We start from the raw sequence: 23,676 nt of genomic DNA on the forward strand, positions 1-23,676 counted from the left end.
TCGCAAACGCATTGATTGATACTGATACATCAGAAGAAATTCATGTGCTTGCAGATCACGATGTGTGCAAAGGGTTGGATGTTCTCATTTACGCCGCTAGGTTACTCCTTGCAGCAAAACACGCTTTAAGTCCTTCATACATCAGAGCCCTCAGACACATGCACTCTCGTCTTAAGGCTTGTCTAATGCTCCATTCATTATTTAAATTGGATGGGTCTCTTATGTGCCATTGCGCTTCTGACCACACATCCATTCTTAATATTTTTGTGGACGTCGTAAAAGGTACCCGTCAAGGTACTGTTTCTTCCCCTTCACTCTTCGAAAATGGAGTTCTCGATGGACTATCTGCTGCTCTCACGTCTTTCAAACTTGCTGGTTTCGATTTGTCTTTCGTCAGTTATACAAACGACATTTTTGACTTGAGTCACACTATTCAGTGCATTAATGACATTTTCACATCGCTAAAATACGTTCGTGCAAAACTTGGTCTTGAATATATATAGAAAAGTCGAAGTTATATTCTTCAACTGGAAGCACGCACCGCCAGTAGATATTCCTCTTGGGAACAGTAGGATCAAGCCGGTTGATTACATTACTTACCTTGGTCTCCCCATTAGCTCCTCAACAAAGCACACAAGACATCTCCTTATAGCTCACATCGAACACCAAGTAGGGCTATCGTATGCTTCTTTGATGACAAATAAGAAACGTTTTAACCGCCATCTACATTCGAAACTTTTTAACTCAGTTGCTCTACCACATTATTTATACATAACACCATTTTGGGAAATGTTGACTAAAACAGGTAAGTCGGTACTTCGCTCAGTTTTCTTTCATTTCGCAAAATATCTTCTGCATTTCCCTCCATGGACTCGTAATTCTTAACTTCAGCTTAGCTGACCCTCTTATATCTGTAGAAAAGCAGGTCACTGTATATAGTATGCGTCTTTTGAAGCTGAACCATCCTTGGTCTCTGATTCTTTTAGGGTGATTTTTGGAAGCGTTTGATGTGTTATGTATTTGTTTTTTTGTTTTTTTTTGTTGATTTTTTGTTGTAGTGCTCTAAGTTTCTTTTTTGTATGACGGGATTTCAAATAGATAATAATAATAATAATAGTATATATATATATATATATATATATATATATATATATTCGGTCTTTGCAATCAACCGGCTTGGGCTTTCTGCCCTAGCAAATACAGCTTTGCATTACCTTCTCCACTTGCTATGGGTGATAGCATGGGTCTTCGACCCTTGTAAATATTCAGTCACGATTGTCACTGTGTTTTCATGTTAATATTTTTTTAGTCCATGTTAGTCATCTTTTCATTTGGAAACATATTCTACAAATCCAAATTATTCGCTCATTAATTAGGCGTTAATCCCAGCGCATAGATAGACATACGAACACTAACCTCTAAATATAGAGAAAGATTGATTAATTATTTGTTGTTTTCTTTTGGCATTTACCTGAACTTGGGTCCCCCTCCACATGAAAAAAAATTCATAAGCGTTTACCTGGAATGAAATAAAACCGTAATATTGACAATGTGTGGTGAGATATTATTGATATTCTTTTAGCATGTCAGGATTGATTATGCAATATTACAATATCTGATGTCTTTGTTGCTATCCTTCTTCATTTTTTTTCTTTTTTTACCAGAAGTGGTTAGAAATCTGATAATATGCGGTAGAAAAACATTGGTTTTCTACTTCCTTTCAAAATTAAGTGTGATAAATAAAAGACGAAAGTTTTAGTTTCTTACTTATGACTAGAAACAGCTTTCAAAAATGAAGCTTTGGATTCTGTTGTTGTGTTTCTTCCTAGGTAAGCTTTAACTTTTTTGATATATGATTTATAATTCTCTATTTGCTTATTATTTTTATTTTTTTAGTTGTGATGTCATAGTGTTCTTTTTAATGCCAACATGCATTCATCATATTAAATAAAATAGAAAGCAAATTTTTCAAAATAAAAGTAAAGAGTGACGGTAAATCGAATGTAAATTATCCTATGTGTGGTGGCCCTATTGCCTCAAATACACAGGGTAATTATACATTGAAGGTGAAGTTTTTGAAGTTAAATTGAAAATTTTGCTGGTTTACCATATAGGCTACAGCTAAATTTGGTTAAATATGCAACTTTTATTGTTTTTATAAGAATAATGAATTTAGCCATGTTCGGTTCTTGCATATGACCCTCACTTCCCTCAGGGCTTCAGGCCTCGTGGGTAAATTTCCATTGAAAATCCCGTTTGTTTCATTTCTACTCGTTTACAATATCTTATTGCGATTTTTCCTAAATATAGGATGAACTGTTCCCCCCTCAGTCCCTCTCTCATTGCATATTTAATACGTATATCAATAACAATGCCTGGAGGATCTCATTTAGGTGTAATTTCTTCATACAATAAAATGCCTAATTATGAGAGAGGCTGCCCCCTCAAACCACTGCACTTTGTGCTAAAATTTAACGTTTTTATTACAATTTTTTCATTGCTTGACATCTTCCGTTATTCCTTCTGAAATGATCGCTTCTGTAAAAAAAAGAGGTTTTACCGTCTTACCACCCATGTTGCATGCTTAGTCAAATAATTTGCTCTAAAAGAAGGGATATAAGAAGGTAAATTCGTCTCCCCACATTAATCTAAATGTGAACCTCTTATGTAAAGTTTGAAAACTAGGGCCGAAAAAAATTTAGGTCCCTCTTACTCAAAGTTCCCACTAACCTCCCCGTGCTAGATGGTAATCAGCATAACTATTAGCATTCAGCATACACGGTCAACAGCAACCGTTAGTTTTGCTTGGTGGGCGTATATGTTTTTGAGACAAATGGGTCACTGCACGTCTGTGCAACCTCTGAGATTAAATTGCTATATAAAAAGCATTCAAATGGTTCTAAACCTCTTGTTTCAGAGTCTTTGCTCTCTATTAAGGTCTAATTAAGGTCTTATTAAGGTCTATTAAGGTCTAAGTTCTATTAAGATCAAAACTGTTGTCTTGTAGCTCAAACGGGCTGAAATCAACACATTGTTGTAGCGCGGTGTGTATATCTGCGAAAGAGGGACTTGAACTTTAAATTTCTGTTCGAATGAGTATTTTTCCGATTTTTCACGGCCATCCTTTAGATGCCACCACCCCTGGAATAATATAGCATATAACAGCTCGCATCATATTGATCACTCTTCGCAGGAAAATTGGGAATTTTCGAATTTTTATATATAGTGCTTTGAAGCATCTATTCTGGGGCTCTTAAATGTCTTAAATTTGAAGTTCATTTCTTATCGAGATTAATTTTATTTAGGTTGTCCCGCTTTTTTTAAATCGTGCAAATTTTTACATGTAATGACTTGCATTGATAAATTAGGGCCTATTTTTATTAGGGCCAAAAGGGCCTACCAACTAACATAAAAGTAGGCGTTTTTGATGCATACATAGTATTAAATCATACGTAATTTATTGATAGAGCCATATTATCTAAAATATGGGCATCTAAAAAGAAGGAGTATGGGTGGGAAGGGCACGTTCTCTCATCTACTTCAGCTAAGGTTAAAATGAACTTCAAATATTTCGTACCAAGCAAAGCTTTTTTTGTCAAAGCTCTTATATTTGCTTTTATAAATTGAATAGATTGCCTAAGAATTCTAACAATTTGCCTTATTTTACGTAGGTTGACCCGCAATAAGCTCTAAAACAAAAATACGATCAAATATAAAACAAAATAAAATCAAATGAAAATAATCAAAATCAAAATAAATAAAAAATCAAATAAAATCAGAATAAAAATAATTTTCCTTACTTCAACCTAGACCCGTCTTAGGTTTACTTATGCCTGAAACCGTTATTTTCTGAGATTATTCCTATGGCTCTTTCAAAATTATGAAAAATTTAGTTCAGCATCAACTTTTAGTCAGATTTGCCACGTTGAAGCTTGAAAATAAATTAGCAAACGAATTTGTTAAATTTGACACTGATTTTTGTCCGTCAAAATTAAAATATTTTCAATATGTTGATTCCTGAAAACAATTAAGTCTTGAAAAGAAAGCTACTTCCTCTTATGCTGTTTAGTACCAGTCTTAATTTTTTTGATGATTTTTCACCCATATTTCTTTGCTTTATATCACGGCACCCGCTACTACCAAGAACTACATATTGTAGGTCAATATGTAGATTAATAATTAAGACATGGAGGTCTTTTTCGTTCGATTTTTCCTTTTTCAAGATATACACGGTTGTTTGAGTTTTCCCTTAATCAGTTGAAACATCAGATTTCTTTTGTCTGTCCTTAATATTTTAAATTGCCAAGATGGATGAGCATTTCCATTTTGTGAATTAAGCGCTTCTATATTTGACTTTGCTTTCTCACTTAGCTCATACATGGTATAAATATTTTTTCTGTTCTTTTTCTTATTCATTCTTATTCGTTATTTATTGCTTCATTTAATTATTAGTTTCTCACTTATTATTTTCTTATTCATTTTCTTGTTCTTAATAATGTGTGTCTTGATAGTTTAGAGTTGATTCATTTTAGCGAGACACTCCTTTCGCAAGTCTAATTGTTCAATCAATTCATTTACAAGTATGTTCATTGTGTGTTCACACTTTTTTACCAAAAAGGTGTTCACACCTTTTTACCTCTCTTGCTGGCTTAAAAGTACATTCGTGCCCTCAAAAGAGGGGGGGGGGGGCTCAAATATTTGCCGCGATCTGACGCTGCCTTTGAATGCCATGCTAAACGCGTTCCCCCTCCAGTTGGACATTTTCAAAATTTGTTTGTGTTTCTCTTATATCCTATCGACAATTGATGTTGTCGCATTGATGTAGGGGGATTAGCTTTGCATTATGTTTGTAGAACTCCAACTGATTTATTTGTTTAAGGGTGTTCCAGCACCCGAGCCCAGGCAAATTCAACAAATGGAAAACTCCTGCCTTTTTGTAGTTCAGCTTTGGTTTTCAAATGTCCTGAACCTTTAATTCAGCAGATTCGATCCCCCCCCCCGAATCCTTTTATCAAAAGTTTTGTTTAAAAACAGTTTTCTCGCATTAATGTTGGTTGATTAGCCTTGTATTATGTTTTTGGGAAATGCACATCTTGTTTTTAATGGCACATCAAGCATGATTTTGAGATACCTGAAGATTTTCTTCTCATAGAAGATTTCTGATTAATGAATACTTTCCAGAATAGAAAGTATTCATTAATAGTTCAATGGCTGAGTGGACTTTAAAGCATACGGCAATTTTAGCTTTGGGATACAGTTCTATTAAAAAGTTGGTTCCTAAAAAGGGCCGACAAGCTTTTTCTCCGATTGGCTTGAAAGTTTCAAGGATCATTGCCTGGGCTACGGAGACCACAAGTTTCATTGAGATTCAAAGAATCTTCCGAGCCTGGAAATGGTCCAAAAAACTTGTCCTCCTTGATTAATTTGAAATATAGCAGTTTTTGTTTTAATGCAGATTTGCATACCGCTTACCAACTTTTTTTGAATCAGTTTTTTTTTATCAGAACCGTAATGAAGACAAGCAATTTTGAAAAATTAGTCTGTATGTTGTTTTATAGTCAAATTTAACTTGTTCTTGAAATTGATAAAACTACTTGGTTTTGATATCCAGTTAGTAAAATAGGAATGAGACAGCAAAAAAATTCGCCTTCGATATCCCACTCAATACTCTTTCCAAGCATGATAATTACTGCTACAATAACTGCTTGGTTATCACAACTGGTAAGACAGCCTGTTTTACTAAGGTTATTTAGCAATAAATATGAAATTTTTTTTTAAATAAACGAAAAAATTGACATTAAAACTTAAAACAAAAAGAAATTATTCCATACAGTGAATGAATCATCTAATTCTGGTTCATCTTAAAATGCCGATTATTTTAATATATGCCGATTATTAATATAATCCGATTATTTTATAAAAACTCCTTTTTACAGTTTCGGTTAGTATTAGCATGAGTTGCTTCTTACATAATGTAGAGTTTGTTATCACAAACTGTTTGATAATAAACCCTTTACGAATCGGTCACCCGAAAAATCCAACAGAATTCTCAATTTAACTAACCTAATTTTTACACATTTTAATTTATATTTTTTCTAAGACTAGATTGTAGGATTATTCTTCTATGTTCGCTAGTCGCTAGTAGGCTAGTTGGCACTAGTCGCTATACTCGCTCACGACTACCTTATGCACAAAAGCCTCTAAAACAAGACTATAGTATATCCAATAATTGTATGTATGTTTCGGGATGGAAGAGGAGCGTGCGTAGCTGTGTTGGCCTCAGGCGGCTTCGTGCTACTTGAGGTGTTAGTAGTAGTAGTAGTATTGTGTGTCCAAAAAGCCAATATATCAGGAATGTCGGTTGAAAATTTAAAAACATTGTATCTTATGAAGACATCTTTTGCTATACAGAAGAGGTCAGAATGATGGCCCTAGAGTGATATTAAATAAAAAAAACAAGTTTTTTAAACTGAAAGTAAGGAGCGACATTAAAACTTAAAACGAACAGAAATTATTCTGTATATGAAAGGGGCTGTCCCCTCCTCAACGCCTCGCTCTTTACGCTAAAGTTTGACTCTGTCTCACAACTTTATTTTTTAAAACAATAAAAAACTTTAGCGTAAAGAGCGAGGCGTTGAGGAGGGGACAGCCCCTTTCATATACGGAATAATTTCTGTTCGTTTTAAGTTTTATTGTCGCTCCTTACTTTAAGTTAAAAAAACTTGTTTTTTTTATTTAATTTTTGATCGTTTTTGAATAAATGCAGGTTTTGATCTTGGCTCACCGTACATGAATAATTAAAACAAAATTTTCATATTAATTTACTTTTATTTAGTTAAATGGCTTTCTCAAAACTTGTGTAATTTTATTTACGAACATTTTTATTAGTAATAAATATACGTAACTTACGAATTAACTTACGTAACGAACTTCTATATTCATATATTTTTAATTTGTTTATTAGGGGGTTCTCCCTCTAGTCAATACCTTGCTCTTTAAACGAAAGTTTGAATTTTGTTCCAATTCTTTCAAAATGACCGCTTAATCACAAAGACCGTTAATTAGAATAAATAGCTCTTATGAAAGTACTAAAAAATCTTTGGCTTAAAGAGCGAGGTATTGACTACGGGGTGAACTCAATCATATATGTAATATTTTCTGTTCGTTTAAAGTTTCGATGTTGCTGCTATTGCAGTTGAAATACTTGTTTTTTTTATATTAAATTTCTGATCCTTTTTTAAATAATGCTGGAAAGCCCGGCGTCCCCTTCATAGCAATGTCCCTTCCCCCCTGAAAACTTCCTTCATGTAAAGATCCTCCCACAAAAACCCCCACCCCCCCCCTTACCCCCCTACCCGGAAAAATCTCCCCTGAAACGTCTGTATACTTCCAAATAACCAATGCTGTATGTTAACATTGGGTAAAATTCATAAATTTCAGCCCTCCCCCCGGGAATGTCGGGGGATTAAGTAATCCTAAAAGACATACTTATTATATTTTCGAACATGCTGAACAAAATGGCTATCTCAAAATTTTTATCGGTTGACTTTGGGAAAAAAATGAGCATGGGAGGGGGTTTAGTTGCCCTCCATTTTTTTGTCAATTAAAAAGGGCACTAGATCTTTTAATTTACATTCCAATGATCCCCCCTACGATACTCTAGGGCCACTGGATCGATACTATTACCGCTGGGAAAAAAAACAAAAAACAAACAAACAAACAAATAACCACGCATCCGTGATCTTTCTTCTGGCAAAAAATGAAAAATTCCACATTTTTATAGATAGGAGCTTAAAACCTTTACAGTAGGTTTCTCTGATACGCTGAATATAACGGTGTATTTTTCATTAAGGCTCTATAATTTTTAGAGGGTCTTTCCCCCTTTTTTCGAAAATCAGACAAATTTTCTCAGGCGCGTAACTTTTGATGGGTAAGATTAAACTTGATGAAACTTATATGTTTGAAATCAAAATTAAAATCTTATTCTTTTGATGTATCTATTGGTATCAAAATCCCGTTTTTTAGAGTTTCGGTTACCATTGAGCCGGGTCGCTCCTTACTTACAGTTCGTTACCACGAACTGTTTGATTAGATTCAGATTGTGAACAAATTTTGTTGTTCTGGTTGATAGACTTTTAGAAGGACATACGATTGTTTTTTCTAATGAATTAAACGGTTCTGTACTAACGTATGGCCTGTACAATACCATACGATAGTTTGACGTTTAAAATCTGGGTAAAACAGAAACAAAAATAAATGTATTTTCAAATTGATTGAACCGTAATAACTAAATTCTTTGATTAATCGCACTTCTACCTCTAACTTTATAATAGATGGTGTACCACTGAAAAATTAACAGCTGAAAATGTTTTATTTCTGCTCACTCTCAGTTTTTACACCTCCACGGACTTTCTCTTCAGCCTGTGCTTACAAGCTTCGAAAAAGCTGGTTGTTTGTTTGTGGAATAAGATTTTTCAGGCAGAGTTCCAGCCAATGGCTATCTCAAAATTTTGATCGGGGGACTTTGGGAAAAAAATGAGTGTTGGAGGGGGCCTAGTTGGAAAAAGTGTTGGAGCTGGAAGAGGGCACTAGAACTTTTAACTTCCGTTCGAATGAGTCCTCCCGCGATATTCTAGGATCACTGGTTCGATACGATCACCCCTGGAAAAAAAATTAAATAAATACACACGCATCCGTGACCTTTCTTCTGGCAAAAATATAAAATTCCACTTTTTTGCAGATAGGAGCTTAAAATTTTAATATCAGGGTTCTCTGGTATGCTGAATCTGATGGGGCAATTTTCATTAAAGTTCTACGACTTTTAGGGGATGTTTTCCTCTTCTTTAAAAAATAAGACGAATTTTCCCAGGCGCGTAACTTTTGATGGGTAAAACTGAACTTAATAAAACTTATATATTTGGAATCAGCATAAAAATCTAATTCTTTTGATGCATATATTGGTGTAAAAATTCCTTTTTTTAGAGTCTTGGTTGCTATTGAGTCGGGTTACTTTTGAGCTATTCCTTACTTACAGTTCGTTACCATGAACTGTTTGATATAATTGCTGCTTTCCACTAGAAATTTAAACATTTAGTGATGCCTTTACTAGAACTATCTTGCCTCCTCTGTGCCAATAGAGTAAGATACAGGGTCGTATCAAGAATTTTTGTTCGGGGGGGGGGAGTAATAAACCTTTTAAAACACATCAGAAATGTGTTTTATGTATTTTTATTACGTTTTTAGGAGTCGGGCAAACATTTAGGAGTCCTAGAGCGATGTACTGTAGAGTACTTGAGCACTTACTGAAAAACTACTTTATGTTTCAGAGTTATGAGATAGAAAAAGACAATTTTTAGCAAGTATTTTATACATTGTGCTGAATATTTCGTTCACAAACGATCGCTAGAGACAATCTGACCGATCAATTAGCTTCTCAGATACACCGTACAAAATTCACCTTACAAGAAGAAGAAATTTCTATTTGTAAATAGGCTACGACAATTCTGGCATTTTTACCCAGCTTTCTGGGTATTTCTGAATCTAGTACTGCTTCTAACGTAGTACTGCAGAGGCATAATACTTCCTCCAGTACTCATTTTGAGGCTGATTAAAACATAAAAATGAAGATTTTCAAACCAGAATATCGTATTTTCATCTTTTTCCGACCCTACAGATTATGATACACCTGCCAAACTGCTGTTTATCCCGATTTGGGACATTCAATAGTTTTTTTCTATCAGAACGTCTTTGAAATTACTTTCGTTTACTGGTTTTGGGCATGCACTAGTCTTGAACTACAAGGCGTAGCAAAATATATTCAAAAGTTGTGTCAACAAGTTTCGGATGTCAACAATTTCAATTGTCAATAAAATAATACTTTTCCCAAAAATCATTACCTTTAGAAAAATAATACTTAATAACAAAAAGGAATGATTTACATACACTTCAATTTGAAAAATCGGGATTAGTTATCAGAGACATTTTCATTTCGTTTACAACCGAGAAATAAGTCGAGAAAAATATCCCCAAGCTAAACATTATACTAAGGCTTGATTAATAAGATACAAAATCCAAGCCAAAAAGTTGTACTTAATTTAAACGGTACGCCAAAAAATTGAAAAGTAAAGAAAAATAGAAGGGTAAAAATGTAAAAAATGAAAGGTATAAGATTTTTAGTACTTTAGCTATTTGTAATCAGGGCTGGAATACGACAGCCCTGTCGTATTTTAAGAAAGTGGCTTGAGTTCTAAATTATAACTAAGAAAAAAAATCATAAGAGTTGGGCATTTCATTGCCATAAAAATATACATATCAGTGATCAGTGTAATATTTAATAGTTTACCCCTATTAGTTTAAATTGAAAACTAGGCTACATTTGCCCCCCTTCCCCCGAAACTGCTAGGTGGCCTAGAGGCCTTGTGCCGGAAACTGCTAGTCCCGGTTCCATATTTGGCCACGTTGTTTAAAGGGGGTTCCGAACGAGGCTCCGAAAATGAAACGAGAATAAATTTTTTTCAACTTTAGTGTACTAAATCATTTAAGCTATTAATATACTACTTATTAAATATAACAATTAGTGAGACTAATTAGAGAGACAGAGAGAGGCACATATTAATAAAAAATTGCAACATAGTTTTCTTCGCCTCTAAGGTAAGTTTTAGTGGACCTACTAAATAGAAGGTGAATATAACAATCATATAACTGTAAAATACACTAATTAACAATTTTAATTTCATACATACAACTATCAATTTAGTAGAACAGTGAATATTTGGTACTTGTCTATTATACCAACCACACTCAAGTTCTTGATCTGAGTAGAACTGGTTTCTCTGTCTGCATTCGGAGATAATAAGCTTAGTATCAAAGAGAAACACTACTATGCAGGTATATTTTAATTAAACATTTAATATATTTATGTTAAGCATTCAACAAGATACGGCCTAGATGGCCTGCTTTCCATGATTCTCTGTTGAATTTTTCATAATTGTGCATCTGGATTATATCATTTATACAATGTTATTAAATCTTTATAACTGAAAAACCCAACTTCACCGTTTGGGAGTGGTCGGGATAACAGACAAGTACCGAATATCTTATAAACATGATCCGATTAAATAGGGTTATGGAAATAATGTGTCATTAAAATTATTTTATTATTATTCCTTGGTTAAAGGTAAAGTATGACTTACTAAAAATGGAATGTAAAAAGACCTTCATTTTTATATTAAGATTTTTTTCATTGAATGTATTTTGGAAAGGTATTTTATGAGATTTGAAAAAAAAAATTCACACTGAAATAGTAGAGATAACCAAAGAAATTGGCTGAGTATACTATTTTAAGTAATTTAACACTTTGTTCTATTTCTATTTTAGATTACTCCATTGGTGAGCAATTTGTCGCCCGGGAGAAAATTCCCGGCCTTTGGGGTGAACGCTACCTTAGATCTATTGCAGAAGGAGGTAAGGACTTTCGCATTTGAATATTTACCAATATTTGGTAATATGAGGTTGTTAAATAAAAATGGAGCTCAAGTGACTAGGGTGACATTCAATGATAGTTCAATAGAAAGGTGAAATATTTAAATAGTTTTAGGCAAGGTAAAATCAAAATTAGGTTCAATAAAACTCGAAAAAATAACCTTTAAAAATGAAACCAGAATCTTGGATAATTGTAAATACACTAGTAGGCCTAAAGCAAACATAATAAAAGTATAAAATAGAAAAGAACTAGATCAAAGGTCTTTAAAATACATTAGTGTTCGGCACAGACCTCGAGACGAAATTCAATAACAAATAAATAAAATATTAAATATTTAATTAGTTTCAGGGCTACCAATTGGAAATATCATTAAAAAAATTACTTCGAATATTGAAACCAAAATCTAGAATTATCGGTAAAAATTTTACTAAAACAAGCAAATGAGCCTTATCTTAGACCTTAGTTCCTCCAATACTTCAAGAAGCACACAGATTTTCAGTGAGTAGCCTCTAATCTTGCAACAAGTGGGCCACTATGTAGATCTCCTGCCCATCTGGAATGAGACTAGTTTGGAGGGCCCTTCTATCATGATATAAAAGTCTCAAATAGATAGAAGTGTCTTTCTATCTATTTGGAGGCATTTTCTAGGACGAGAACCTTGTACTCAGCAGTTAATAACTGTCTTTGGGAGGCAGGTACTCGACATCATTTTTCGTAAAATTTTCTAGGGACAGGCGTGAAATTTGGAAATATTTCTTTGTCAAAAAAGCCTTACAATATTCCAAATATTGTTTTGTCCTCCAAGAGCATTGAATCTTTCACCCTCCTATGCAAGCGTTCTTTTATTCCAGTTTATTCTATGGTGTCGGAATCTTCTGTTGGCTATCTATGGAATATTTACTAAATCTAATCTAGTAGTATGATTAATGCGTAATGACGTCTTCGCCTAATCACGCTTTCCTGGTATTAAATAAAAAAAACATTTTTTTTTAAAACTAAAAGTAAGGAGCGATATTAAAACTTAAAACGAACAGAAATTATTAGTATGTGAAAGGGGCTGTCCCCTCCTCAACGTCTCACTCTTTAAGCTAAAGTTTTTATTGTTTTAAAAAATAAAGTTGTGAGACAGAGTCAAACTTTTGCGTAAAGAGCGAGGCATTGAGGAGGGGACAGCACCTTTCATATTACGAATAATTTCTTTTCGTTTTAAGTTTTAATATCGCTCCTTACTTTCAGTTAAAAAAATATGTTTTTTTTATTTAATTTCTGAACTTTTTTTGAATTAATGCAGCTTTGATTTTGACTCACCTTACATGAATAATTAAAACGAAATTCGCATATTAATTTTCATTTTTTTGGCTAAATTGCCTTCTCGAAATTTTGTTCTGACATAAATTACGAATTTACTTACGGAACGAATTTCTATATTCGTATGTTTTTATTACGTATATTAGGGAGTTCACCCCTAATTCAATACCTCGCTCTTTACGCTAAAGTTCGAATTTTGTTCGAATCACAAACCCCTGAATCACAAAGGTCGGTTAATTAGAATAGATAGCTCTTTTGGAAGTACTAAAAAACTTTAGCGTAAAGAGCGAGGTATTGACTAGGGGGCAAACCCCCTCATGTACGTAATAATTTCTGTTCGTTTTTAGTTTTAATGTTGCTCCTTACTTGTTTTTTTTTTAGTTTCTCATCGTTTTTTAAATAATGCTTGGAAATTTGGCACCTCCTTCATAAAAATGTCCCTACCCCCAAGGAAACATACTCCATGGATAGATTCTCCCCCTTAATCCCTACTCCGACCCCCCCCCCACATCAGAAAAAATTTCTCCTGAAAACGCCTGTATACTTTCGAATAACCAATACTAGCCTATGTGTAAACAATGGGCAAAGTTTATAGTTTACAGCCCTTCCCCTGGGAACTATGGCGGATTAAGTCATCCTCAAAGACATATTAATTAAATTTTCGACTATGCTGAACAAAATGGCTATCTCAAAATTTTGATTGGCTGACTTCAGGAAAAAATGAGCGTGGAAGGGGGTCCAGTTGCCCTCCAATTTTTTGATGACTTAAAAAGGGCGCTAGAATTTTTAATTTCCGTTCGAATGAGCCCTCTCACGATATTTTAGGACTACAGGATCGATACGATCACCCCTGGGAAAAAAAAGAAAAAGAAACAAAAAACAAACAAACAAACAAATAAACACGCATCCGTGATCTTTCTTCTGGCAAAAAATTCAAATTACACTTTTTTTGCAGATAGGAGCTTGAAACTTCTGTAGTAGGGTTCTCTGATACGCTGAATCTGATTGTGCGTTTTTCAATAAAGTTCAATGACTTTTAGGGGTTATTTCCCCTTTTTTCAAAAATAAGGCAAATTTTCTCAGGATTATAGCTTTTGATGGGGCAAGACTAAACTTTATGAAACTTATATATTTGAAATAAGCATAAAAATCTGATTCTTTTGATATATCTATTGGTATCAAAATCTCGTTTTTTAGAGTTTCGGTTACTGTAGAGCCGGGTCGCTCCTTACTTACAGTTCTTTTCCACGAACTGTTTGATACATACCTGATGCGCCCGAATTAATTCTTTTCTCATGTTGAGTTACAATAAAGTGGGCTACAATAAAATTTGCTGTGAACTAGTTTTCAGTATAAAGTGGCTAAAAAAATTTATTGTTCTGGTGGATATGGTGTTTCCAGGGTTGAGATACAATAAAAAAGTTTTTGATAGTTTTAATTGGAAGTACTAAAGCTTCAAGAAAATTTAATATTTCGGGGAAAGGGTAGCCTCCATGCCCCCGAGACTGTTCTAATGAAGGTGAAACGGTAATACTGGGTAATGAGAAGATCAACCATGTGGATAGGTCTTATTACCTTGGTATTATTGTTGGTAAAGGTGGCGGATGCAGGGAGTATAATGGCCGAGCAGAATAGCCAAGGCCAAGAGTATTGTCCACAATGGAAAAAGTTTGAAATAATAGGAATAAAAGTCTACGAACCAAGATGAGGATATTTGAAGCTAAAATGATGACAGTTGTCAGGTTTGGTTTTGAAGTGTAAATACTTTAGAGGAGAGGTTGGAATGGACGGGACATATTTTGTGGCTTAATGACGACAGATTGCCAAAGATTTTACTTTACAGTTATCTGTCGGGAGCCAAACCAAAAGCAGGTCCTTCTCGAACAGGCTGGGAAGTGGCCGCAAGGAAGCATTTTAGGGAAACTGGAACATCTTAGGAGGAGGTAAATAGGAAAGTCTTGAATAGATCACGATGGAAGAGGACCAGTGAGGCAGGTAATAGAGCAAGTTGCTAGTAGTAGTAATGGCAGTCTTATTAAGGATGTATCTGAATATTCTGAAGAAACATTTTGCTTTAATCGATGAGGTATCTTCTTTTTCAAAAGACTCATCTGAGTTCGCTTCTTTGTATTTTTTTAGAGGATAGAATGAAAAAAGTTTCAAAAAGAGATTTAGTCTCAAGCTGAGAAAGTCTGTGAGTTTCTCAGTGATGAGAGAGATGGCATTGACCATTTCTTAGGTAGGTTATTTTATAATATAGTAGAGTAGCAATGCCCTTCAATAACTTAGGCAACAATTTTTTGGAAGATTCAACTAAGTTTGCTGACGTGTAGCTTTTTTGTTAATTTAAAGAATAGAATAAATAGGTTTCGTAAAGACGTTCAGTATCGAGCTGAGAAACTTTTCAAGTTTCAAACGCATCTCTTCGTCAGGTTGTTTCTGAATACGGTATACTAAAGTGAAGTTTTGCTTTAGTTGCTGATGAATCTTTTTTCCACAAGACTCTTTGCATTTTAAAAATAGAATAATGTAATATTCTAGAACTAGTTAGTTTAGTATTCTATACGGTATTAGCTTGTAAAGGCCGCGTACCTTCAATGCTATGAACTGCCATTTGATCCGATAAAATCAGTAACACGAAAGAAAATATGAAAATGTATTCGAAAAAAATACGTTTTTATATAAGTAGCAGTTTTCCTGCCAGACAAGAGAATAAAGTGATCCAAAAAAAGTATAATAGACTTAGTATGAGAACTAAAATTTTTTACAATCATTCTAAGTAGAAAAGAGACTTTTGGGGCCTAATCAGGAAGAGGGTTCCAAACAGAGTGAGACAAAACCAAATTATTGAAATATCATCTAAATATTAACTAATACAAAAGAAGGATTTTCAGACGAATTTCTTCAGTAAGATTTTCTATAAGCAGAATTTCAATGTTATCCGAATTTTCAAGCCTATAAGAAAACTTATTAGAGAAGACAAAAAACTTACTTTTAGTCAGTTACTCTGTATCATCAATAATTGCGCATCAATAACTTGTCTGAAATTTATTTTGAGCTTAGTATAAGCTTAACCTAAAGGATGAAAAGGAAGGTTTCTATGATCTTTTGTGTATATGACCCCCTAAATGTTTTTCTGGCACCCTCATTCCTTGTTGTTTTCTTCCTATTTGTCCATTATTTAGAATAAATTTGTCAACTTGGTCAATTATTGGCGCCCTTGTCACATTTAACTGCCAAGTTAAGTAAAGTCAAATTAAGTGAGTCAAGTTAAGTGCCAAGTTAAGTTATTAAAACGAGTCACTTACGTTTGGTGATGATTCTATCTCATACCCTATAGACCCTATATCATATAAGTCCAAAAGTTGGTACAACTGCACAAGGAAAGTCGATAGAAGCGAAATAAGTCTGATAGCCCGTGTACAGCAAGTACAATAACCAAAAATTTTGAAGATTCTGAGAATTAATCTCCTTAAAGAAAATACGCATGGATATGAACAAACAAAACATAGTTTGATGTCAACTAAAGTTCTGAACATTTTCTTGTTAATCACTAAGGCCATTTCTTTTACAGCAATTCCAGAATCTGAAGATGATTATTACGAGCGGTTTGTACGATCGTTCACACAGCAAAGTGGAAGAATCGGAGGTATGTGTTTTTTCTAGAGCTTGTTTGGCAAACATTGAAATTGAACACACAAAACAACATAATTCTAGCTACTGCATTGCAAGTTGCCCTTGAAATATTTAGTTTCAAATTTTAAATCAAGATAAAAAAGCACTCTTTGTATTGTCCCATTATCATAACTTAATATAGATCATGTAGTTTTGTATACCTTACCTTAATCCATTTGAGAGCATTAAGGTCCTCCGGACCTGTAGTGCTCTTGAGTCAATGACTCCCAGTTGAACCTCCACTGCTTCGTCTCCCACTCATTGTCAAGTTGATGTTTGAAAAACTGGATGGAAGGAGCGCTGACAGTAGAGTCCTTCAATTCATTCTACTCGTTAATTACTCTTCTTGAAAAATAAACTTGACGGAATCTTGATCTGGAGGTTAATTTTGGTAGCTTCTTTGAATGTCTTCTTGTGAGATGATGGCTGGTACTGTAGTTGCCCTTGAAGATGGTGGAGTTTTCCCTTTGGAGTTTATAAGTCAGCATCATATAACTACGCATGTGTCTGTAGACAAGGGTAGGTAGCTTGAACTGCTTGAGACGTTCCTCATATGAAGCCGACTTTAGGCTTTTCACGCACTTTGTTGTTCACCTCTGGATATTTTCAATGAGCCTAACATGTTGCCGGTTAGAAGGACCAGCCAGGCACATGCCAAAATCAAAATGGGGTCCAACAAGAGCCTTAAAAAGTCTTATGAATATTGTTGCCTCTCGGCTACTGATGGTCCTTTTCAATAGGCCAAGGATGGAGTTTGCTCGGGTGACAACATGCTGGACGTGGCTGTGGAACCTCAACCCCTCATCAATGATCACACCAAGGTCCTTTTCTTCTTCTCTTTTCACTAGATGGTCATTTATATTAATGATTGGATTTAAAATTTAATAGGTAGCCATTGGGTTATTAAGTCCAAGCTGCAAAATACAGCATTTGGATGTATTGAATTGGAGAAGCCAGTCTTGAGTCCAATTCTGTAGCCTGTCTAGATCTTGTTGGATTTTATGTGGGGTAGCAATGCCAAAAAATTTGGCATCATCAGCAAACAAATGCATATTGTTATTCACATAATGGGTATATCGTTGGTATGCATCAGGAAAAGTGTTCCACTCATTACTATGGCCTCATCAGAGTAGATTGGCTGGCCACCTATCTCAAATAAACGGACTTTCTGCTTGCGGTTAGTGAGAAAATTCATCAGCCAGGCTATCACGGATGTATTGATACCAGCAGCAGATAATTTCAAGAGCAGTTAACTATGGGGCAATTTGTCTTAGGCCTTAGCGAAGTCTAGCAACAGTAGGTCAACTGGATGTCCTTGATAAATCAGGTTTGTAGTTATCTCATATGATTCCAACAAGTTTGTTTCAATTAATTTTCCTGGCTGGAATCCATGCTGCTTGGGTGACAAGATCTTGTTTGCGGTTAAATGTTTGAGCAATGAATAATTAACTGTGTGTTCAAGCATCTTAACCACAACTGAGGTTAGGCTGATAGATCGATAATTCTCAAGCCTGGTGCGCTCAGCTTTTTGGAATACAGGAGTTATGTTCGCTACCTTCCAGTCTGCTGGGAGCTCTCTAGTGGTAAATGATGTCAGGAAGATTCTTGTGAGGTGATCTGCTATCACTTCTGCAATTCCTTTTAGTAGCCTGGAATGTATATTATCAGGTCCTGGTGACATGTTAGGATTCAGCTTTTTTAAACGTTTAAGGACTTCTGTAGTTGATACCGTGGTGCTCTCCATCGGGGCATTTATATTATTAAATAAAAAAAACAGGCTTTTTCAACTGAAAGTAGGGAACAGCATTAAAACTGAAAACGAACAGAAATTATTACGTATATGAGGAGGCTCGTCCCCTATTCAATACCGCGCCCTTTATGCTAAAGTTCGAATTTTGTCCCAATCACAAATCCCTAAATCACAAAGGCCGTTTAATTAGAATAAATAGCTCTTTTGAAAGTACTAAAAAAAAACTTTAGCGTAAAGAGCGAGGTATTGAATAGGGAGCGAACGCCTTCATATACGTAATAATTTTTGTTCGTTTTAGTTTTAATGTTGCTTCTTACTTTCAGTTTAAAAAACTTGTTTTTTTGTATTCAATTTCTGATCGTTTTTTAAATAATGCTGGGAAATCCGGCACCCCCTTCATAAAAATATCCCCTCCCCCAAGGAAACATCCTCCATGGAAAGATCCTCCCCCGTTTATGGCCACATGGTCACTTTTTCCGATTGGGGACATGTATGAAAAGGACAGAGCAGCTTCTGGTCTCCGGAGAAATATCAAGTCAAGAAGGCTTGGTTGCTGACCCTCCCTAAAACGCGTTGGCTGGTTAACGATTTGGTGGAGAAGAGCATCATGAACAATGTCAATGATTGGGCTTATAGGACCAGAAGAGATATAGGGAAACTGGTCTTTCCAGGTTATGTTAGGCAGGTTGAGGGTCACCTGCAATTAGTAGGTCCCCGTGGTGGGTGTCTGCAATTTTGCGGATGAGCTCTGCTAGTTTCCTATCTGTTTCCTCTGATTATGGCAAAGATGGACGCCTGTATACACAGCCAAATCTGACATGAGGGGGGCTATTATTCTCAGTAACTGAAATATCGAAGAAAATGGTTTCAGCATTAGGGCATTCAGTAGAGTAGCTAATTGGGGTGACGGTATAAGAGGTTTTGACCAGTGCAAGTGTTCCCTAGTGGCAATAATTGGATGGCAAGTTGGATATTGCATGATATAGCCGTGAAAACTGACAAGCAAGTCTAAAAGCTGGTTTCTTGAATTCTTGGGACACACCTCAGTAAGAAGTATTACATCATAATCATTTGAATATATCAAAGATTTCAGCTAATTTTGTTTGGTAGATGGTCAACGTTTGCTATAAGAGCAGACAAATCTTGATTTACTTGCTGCTTTCTTTGGTTACCTCCTTATGGCAGTGGTTCATGTTGAGGACGAACTTGTCTATAATGGATAAAGAAGTGCATGAAGATCTATTATCATCAGCTGCATTGAAACTTTCATTTGTAAAGGACTTGTAGGATGATGAGTATTTGAGTTCATGGGCACTAATTGGTAACATAAACACTTCTAGATCATTATTTACACTATGTAAAGGTCTGGTATCTGGGGTATCTAACAGTCCGTGGACTGGGTGGGGAGAGTAGCTCCAAGCTCGATAAATCAAGTTTTTTGGAACAATTTTTCCACGGTGGATAGCCAGGTTCATCTCTCCTAGTTCAGATCGACGTCTAAGTTCAGCAGATAAGGGTTTTGTTTTTTTGTCCGATCTTCCCGGGATGCATCTGCCCTGAACTGAACTTCCTGACGTAGCTCATAGGATTTTTGCAGAATACGCCTTTTTACATTTAGATTTGGGACAGAGAAGAGTATGGGGGGGGGAGGTTGCTGTGGGTTGGTTCTTGTCGGTTGGTTTCAGGTCTATCAACTGGCAGTGGTTGCACTAATAAGCATCTAAAGTTGCTTATGTTCGCACCCGTAATGCCGCACAGCTCTGCAAGGTGTCTTTCGATGGACGTCTTCTCATTTTGTACTCCTGGTTAATGGGGTATACCATACGCAACCACATTTAAGTTTCTCCCCTCTCTATCTTTCTCTTGTCTAAACAGTCTTTGGACTTCATCTTCAAGGTGAGAATTAATGGCTTGTTTCAATTCATTTGTTTCCTCCTGCATTGCAGCTCCAACATGTTCTTCAGCTTCTGAAATAGTGAATTTTTTAGCCACATTATATAAGACTTTTCTATAATCCTTTGTTACTGTTGTGTTGTGTTTTCTTTATGTGTTGTGTTACAATAAAAATTATTTTGCTTAATTCTGAAATTGATATTCTTACTGCTGAATAATGTTACCAATTTTGGCATAAATTTGGGACCAGCACTGGTCATGAGGATACATGTTAAGAAACCAATTCTTACTTCATAACATGCAAAATTATCCTAGTTAATATATTATCCAAGGGGAGTACCTTTATCCTCACTATTTTCTATGTTTTTCCAGTTTTACAATCACATTTTTCAATATTTTGTCTTTTCTCCAAGTCTTGAAAATCGTTCTAAAACGAACAAACACCCAAGAGCCATCTAGCTAATCTAACCGAGTCTAACCTATCCAAACCTAACCTAAATTTAGTAATATTAGCCTATTTGTATCTTTTTGGTAAATGGCAGTGATGGTGTTTAACTTCCCTATATAGAATAACTGAAAACGGAAAAATACAATCAAATATGTTTATTTTTCACCATTTTCTTTAAAAATAATTGTACTTCAGTGAAAATAGCAAAGTATAATCATCTACTGAACAAGTACAGTCAAAACTCTCCAAAAGTGACCCCGCATAACTCATTGCCTCTAGAGGGAAAATGTTGTACTACTTAATCGCTCCGAGCCAATAAATTACATTTAATACAGCTTTTACGGAACAAGTATAATCACCTACGGAACTTGTGATTTAGTCGCCAGGTTCGCATAGGTATGGAATCGTCTCCGGAGACGCGGACAAAGGGTCACTTTTTTTGTGTGGAGAGGATAGGTTTTGTCAGTACTTGTTCAGTTTCAGTATGTGTTTATACTTTGGAAAATAGTGATGATAAAGGTGCTCCCCCGGAAAATATGTTAACTAGGATTATTATGCATATTATGTAGTAAGAATTGTCTTCTTAACATGTTTCCTTATGACCAGTACTGGTCCCGAATTTATACCCCAATTTTGATTACCTGTTTTCGTGCAAAGTCTCCCATATTGGTAGAATAGCTAAGTAAATTTTAGGAAAATATGTGAACAATTATGCAATGAGAACGGAGTGAAAAATAATAGCTGAAATGACTAAATAATTAAGCATGCACTTGAGCTGATAAATATCAAGATAAACATAAATAAGAAAAAAAAATAATTTGTACGTTCACCATTTTGCTTAAATACTAATTCCCTTGACATCTGGATTGTTGGCGGCCTGGTCATTGAGAACTCATGTTTTTCAGTACAATTATTTTTTATTATTTTACAACCATCATCCCGCCACCCCACAACTCTCCAATTACGTAGCTTTCAACGCTACAGCCTCCATCTAAACTACTCCCCACCATCCACTTTCTTACTTAAGAATCCTCAGCCCTAAGATTCCCCGCATTCAAAATATATTTTCAGAAGAAAAAGGCAAGAAAAGTCTCCAAAAAGGGACGCTGTCTTCATGAAATCGCACTATCATTTTAAAAATATAGGATAACCCGAGAGCAGAGGTTCGGAGCTCAAAATGCAAACATAAGACACTGCTAAGTAAATTACTCCCAGAATCCCCCCCCGCAAGGCCGTACCCAGGATTTTGCTTCGGAGGGGTTTTATTCAAATAAAAATTCGGGGGGGGGGGGGGTTACACAAAAAAACTCAAAAAACGCATAAAAAATTTGTTTATATCCATTTTTGTTACGTTTTTACGAGTCAAACAAAAATTCCGGGGGGGGGGGATCAAAACGCCTTGCCCTCCCCCCATCCTCGAAATAAACATTCTCCTAACCGCCTAAAATTCCCCTCCTGAAAATTCCCAGGCCTGCGAGAAATTCCTCGGCATGGAAAATTTGCCCAAAAGTTTTCCCCTACAAGAAAATTGCCCTGGGAAGATACCCAATGGAAACTCCCCCCATGTAAAATCGCCCTACATGCAAAAGTGAGCAGCCAAAGAGAAAGTGGACAAACAACAATTATGAACAAATAAGGACTGTAGGAATATTGTAAGTATATTCCGAAATACAGGCAGAGAGTATTGTATAGAATACTTTATAGTATTTATTTTAACATTTTATCTGTTTGAGTTCTTTTTCCAGCCTATAAAATTGGGGGAGGGAAGTCGCCCATCCATCAGACGTGACGCTCCTGCCAAAAACTATCGTATATGACACCAGTTGACCTCTTGCAGTCGTGAACGCGTCAACTACATGTACATCAGAAGGTTTTTTTTTTTTTTAAGTACTTTTACTTGTATTGACTACATGATTTTTCAGGAATGAACATACAACGAATATTTTCTCAGACTGGTAGCATTTGATGCTTAACAGTAAAATGAATGAACTTGATATATTTGGAATCACCATAAGAAGTCAATTCTCTTGAAGTATTAATTGTTATCAAAATTCCGTTTTTAGAGTTTTGGTTACTATTGACCTCAGTAGGTCCTTACTTAAAATTTATTACTACGAACTATGGGAATATAGTTCAAATTTTTACGTGTGGGGAAAATTTTCCAGGGGGAATTGCTTGGAGAGGATTTCCCGAAGGAAATTTTCTGTGGTTGATGTTTTCGGGGCGGAATTATTTGAGGCAGGAATATTTTAGTTTTTAATTTTTTAGTTTTTACTGCTATTTTCACTTGATTTGGGAAAATTGACTTCAATTTTGCCCCCCCTCCCCCAATATTTTAATGACATAACGCCACTACTTAAAAGGTTGCATTAGTGTGTTCTCCAGTAAATGGGTGGATGAATTTGGAACATAGATTGAGATTAAGATCTGTAAAAAAAAAAAAAAAAAAAAAAAAAAAAAAAAAAAAAATCAATTGTGTAGACATAATGAGTCGGTAAACAAGCCTCTAGACGAAAAAATATTGTTACTTTAAGCAAGGTCATTATTTGTACTGTAGATTCATCCCTAAAAAGTAATAACTGAGGCAGTAAAACAACTTACTTAATCCACGTTACTTTTCAGTTCCACCCAAAATTTTGTGAAACAGAAAAATTTTTTGTAGAAAAGCTCTTAGGAATGCAATATTAATTTTTTAAACAATTTCTGTTGAGAATGCCTTTTTTAAGATCAAATTTATGACCATTTTAGTGTTTTATTTTTACGTCGTTGCCGATATTCTTTCATTAAATCAAGAGCCATATTAAAACATAAGAAGAGACGAAATAATGTAGTTCTATAAAAGTTCAACCTTAATTCGAACAGAAATAACTATCTGTGAATAACTGACACCCGAAGTGAACAGTACAAGAAAGCGCAATATCACTGCCTATATAAAGAGTGATATGGCTTCAATGTAGTTTTTTTCTTTCTATTTCTCAGGTCACTTTGTATGGAAGAAGTGGTATTATAAACATCAAATGGTGCTCATTCGATTGTAAATTGAAAGATCTAGTTTCTTTTTAAGAGTCGAAAGTTATTGGAGGAAAACCAATCCCCTCCCGCTTTTTACGCACCAACCCC

The 23,676-nt window shown here is 35.1% G+C and overlaps 1 protein-coding gene across 1 annotated transcript in view; it reads left to right on the plus strand.

Moving 5' to 3' along the window:
- The first annotated feature begins 1,718 nt into the window (after nucleotides 1–1,718).
- Nucleotides 1,719–23,676, plus strand: part of LOC148953330 (uncharacterized) — a 49,274-nt gene continuing 27,316 nt past the window's right edge. Inside the window, exons 1-3 of the mRNA XM_089087624.1 lie at nucleotides 1,719–1,829; nucleotides 11,377–11,463; nucleotides 16,365–16,439. Of these exons, the coding sequence (XP_088943750.1) occupies nucleotides 1,793–1,829; nucleotides 11,377–11,463; nucleotides 16,365–16,439 (199 nt within the window). The 5' untranslated portion in view covers nucleotides 1,719–1,792. The remainder of the gene's footprint in view (nucleotides 1,830–11,376; nucleotides 11,464–16,364; nucleotides 16,440–23,676) is intronic.

This window comes from Artemia sp. Qi Xiang Cuo, chromosome 4 (genome assembly GCF_049724085.1).
Source record: "Artemia sp. Qi Xiang Cuo chromosome 4, ASM4972408v1, whole genome shotgun sequence".
Lineage (NCBI taxonomy): Eukaryota > Metazoa > Arthropoda > Branchiopoda > Anostraca > Artemiidae > Artemia > Artemia sp. Qi Xiang Cuo.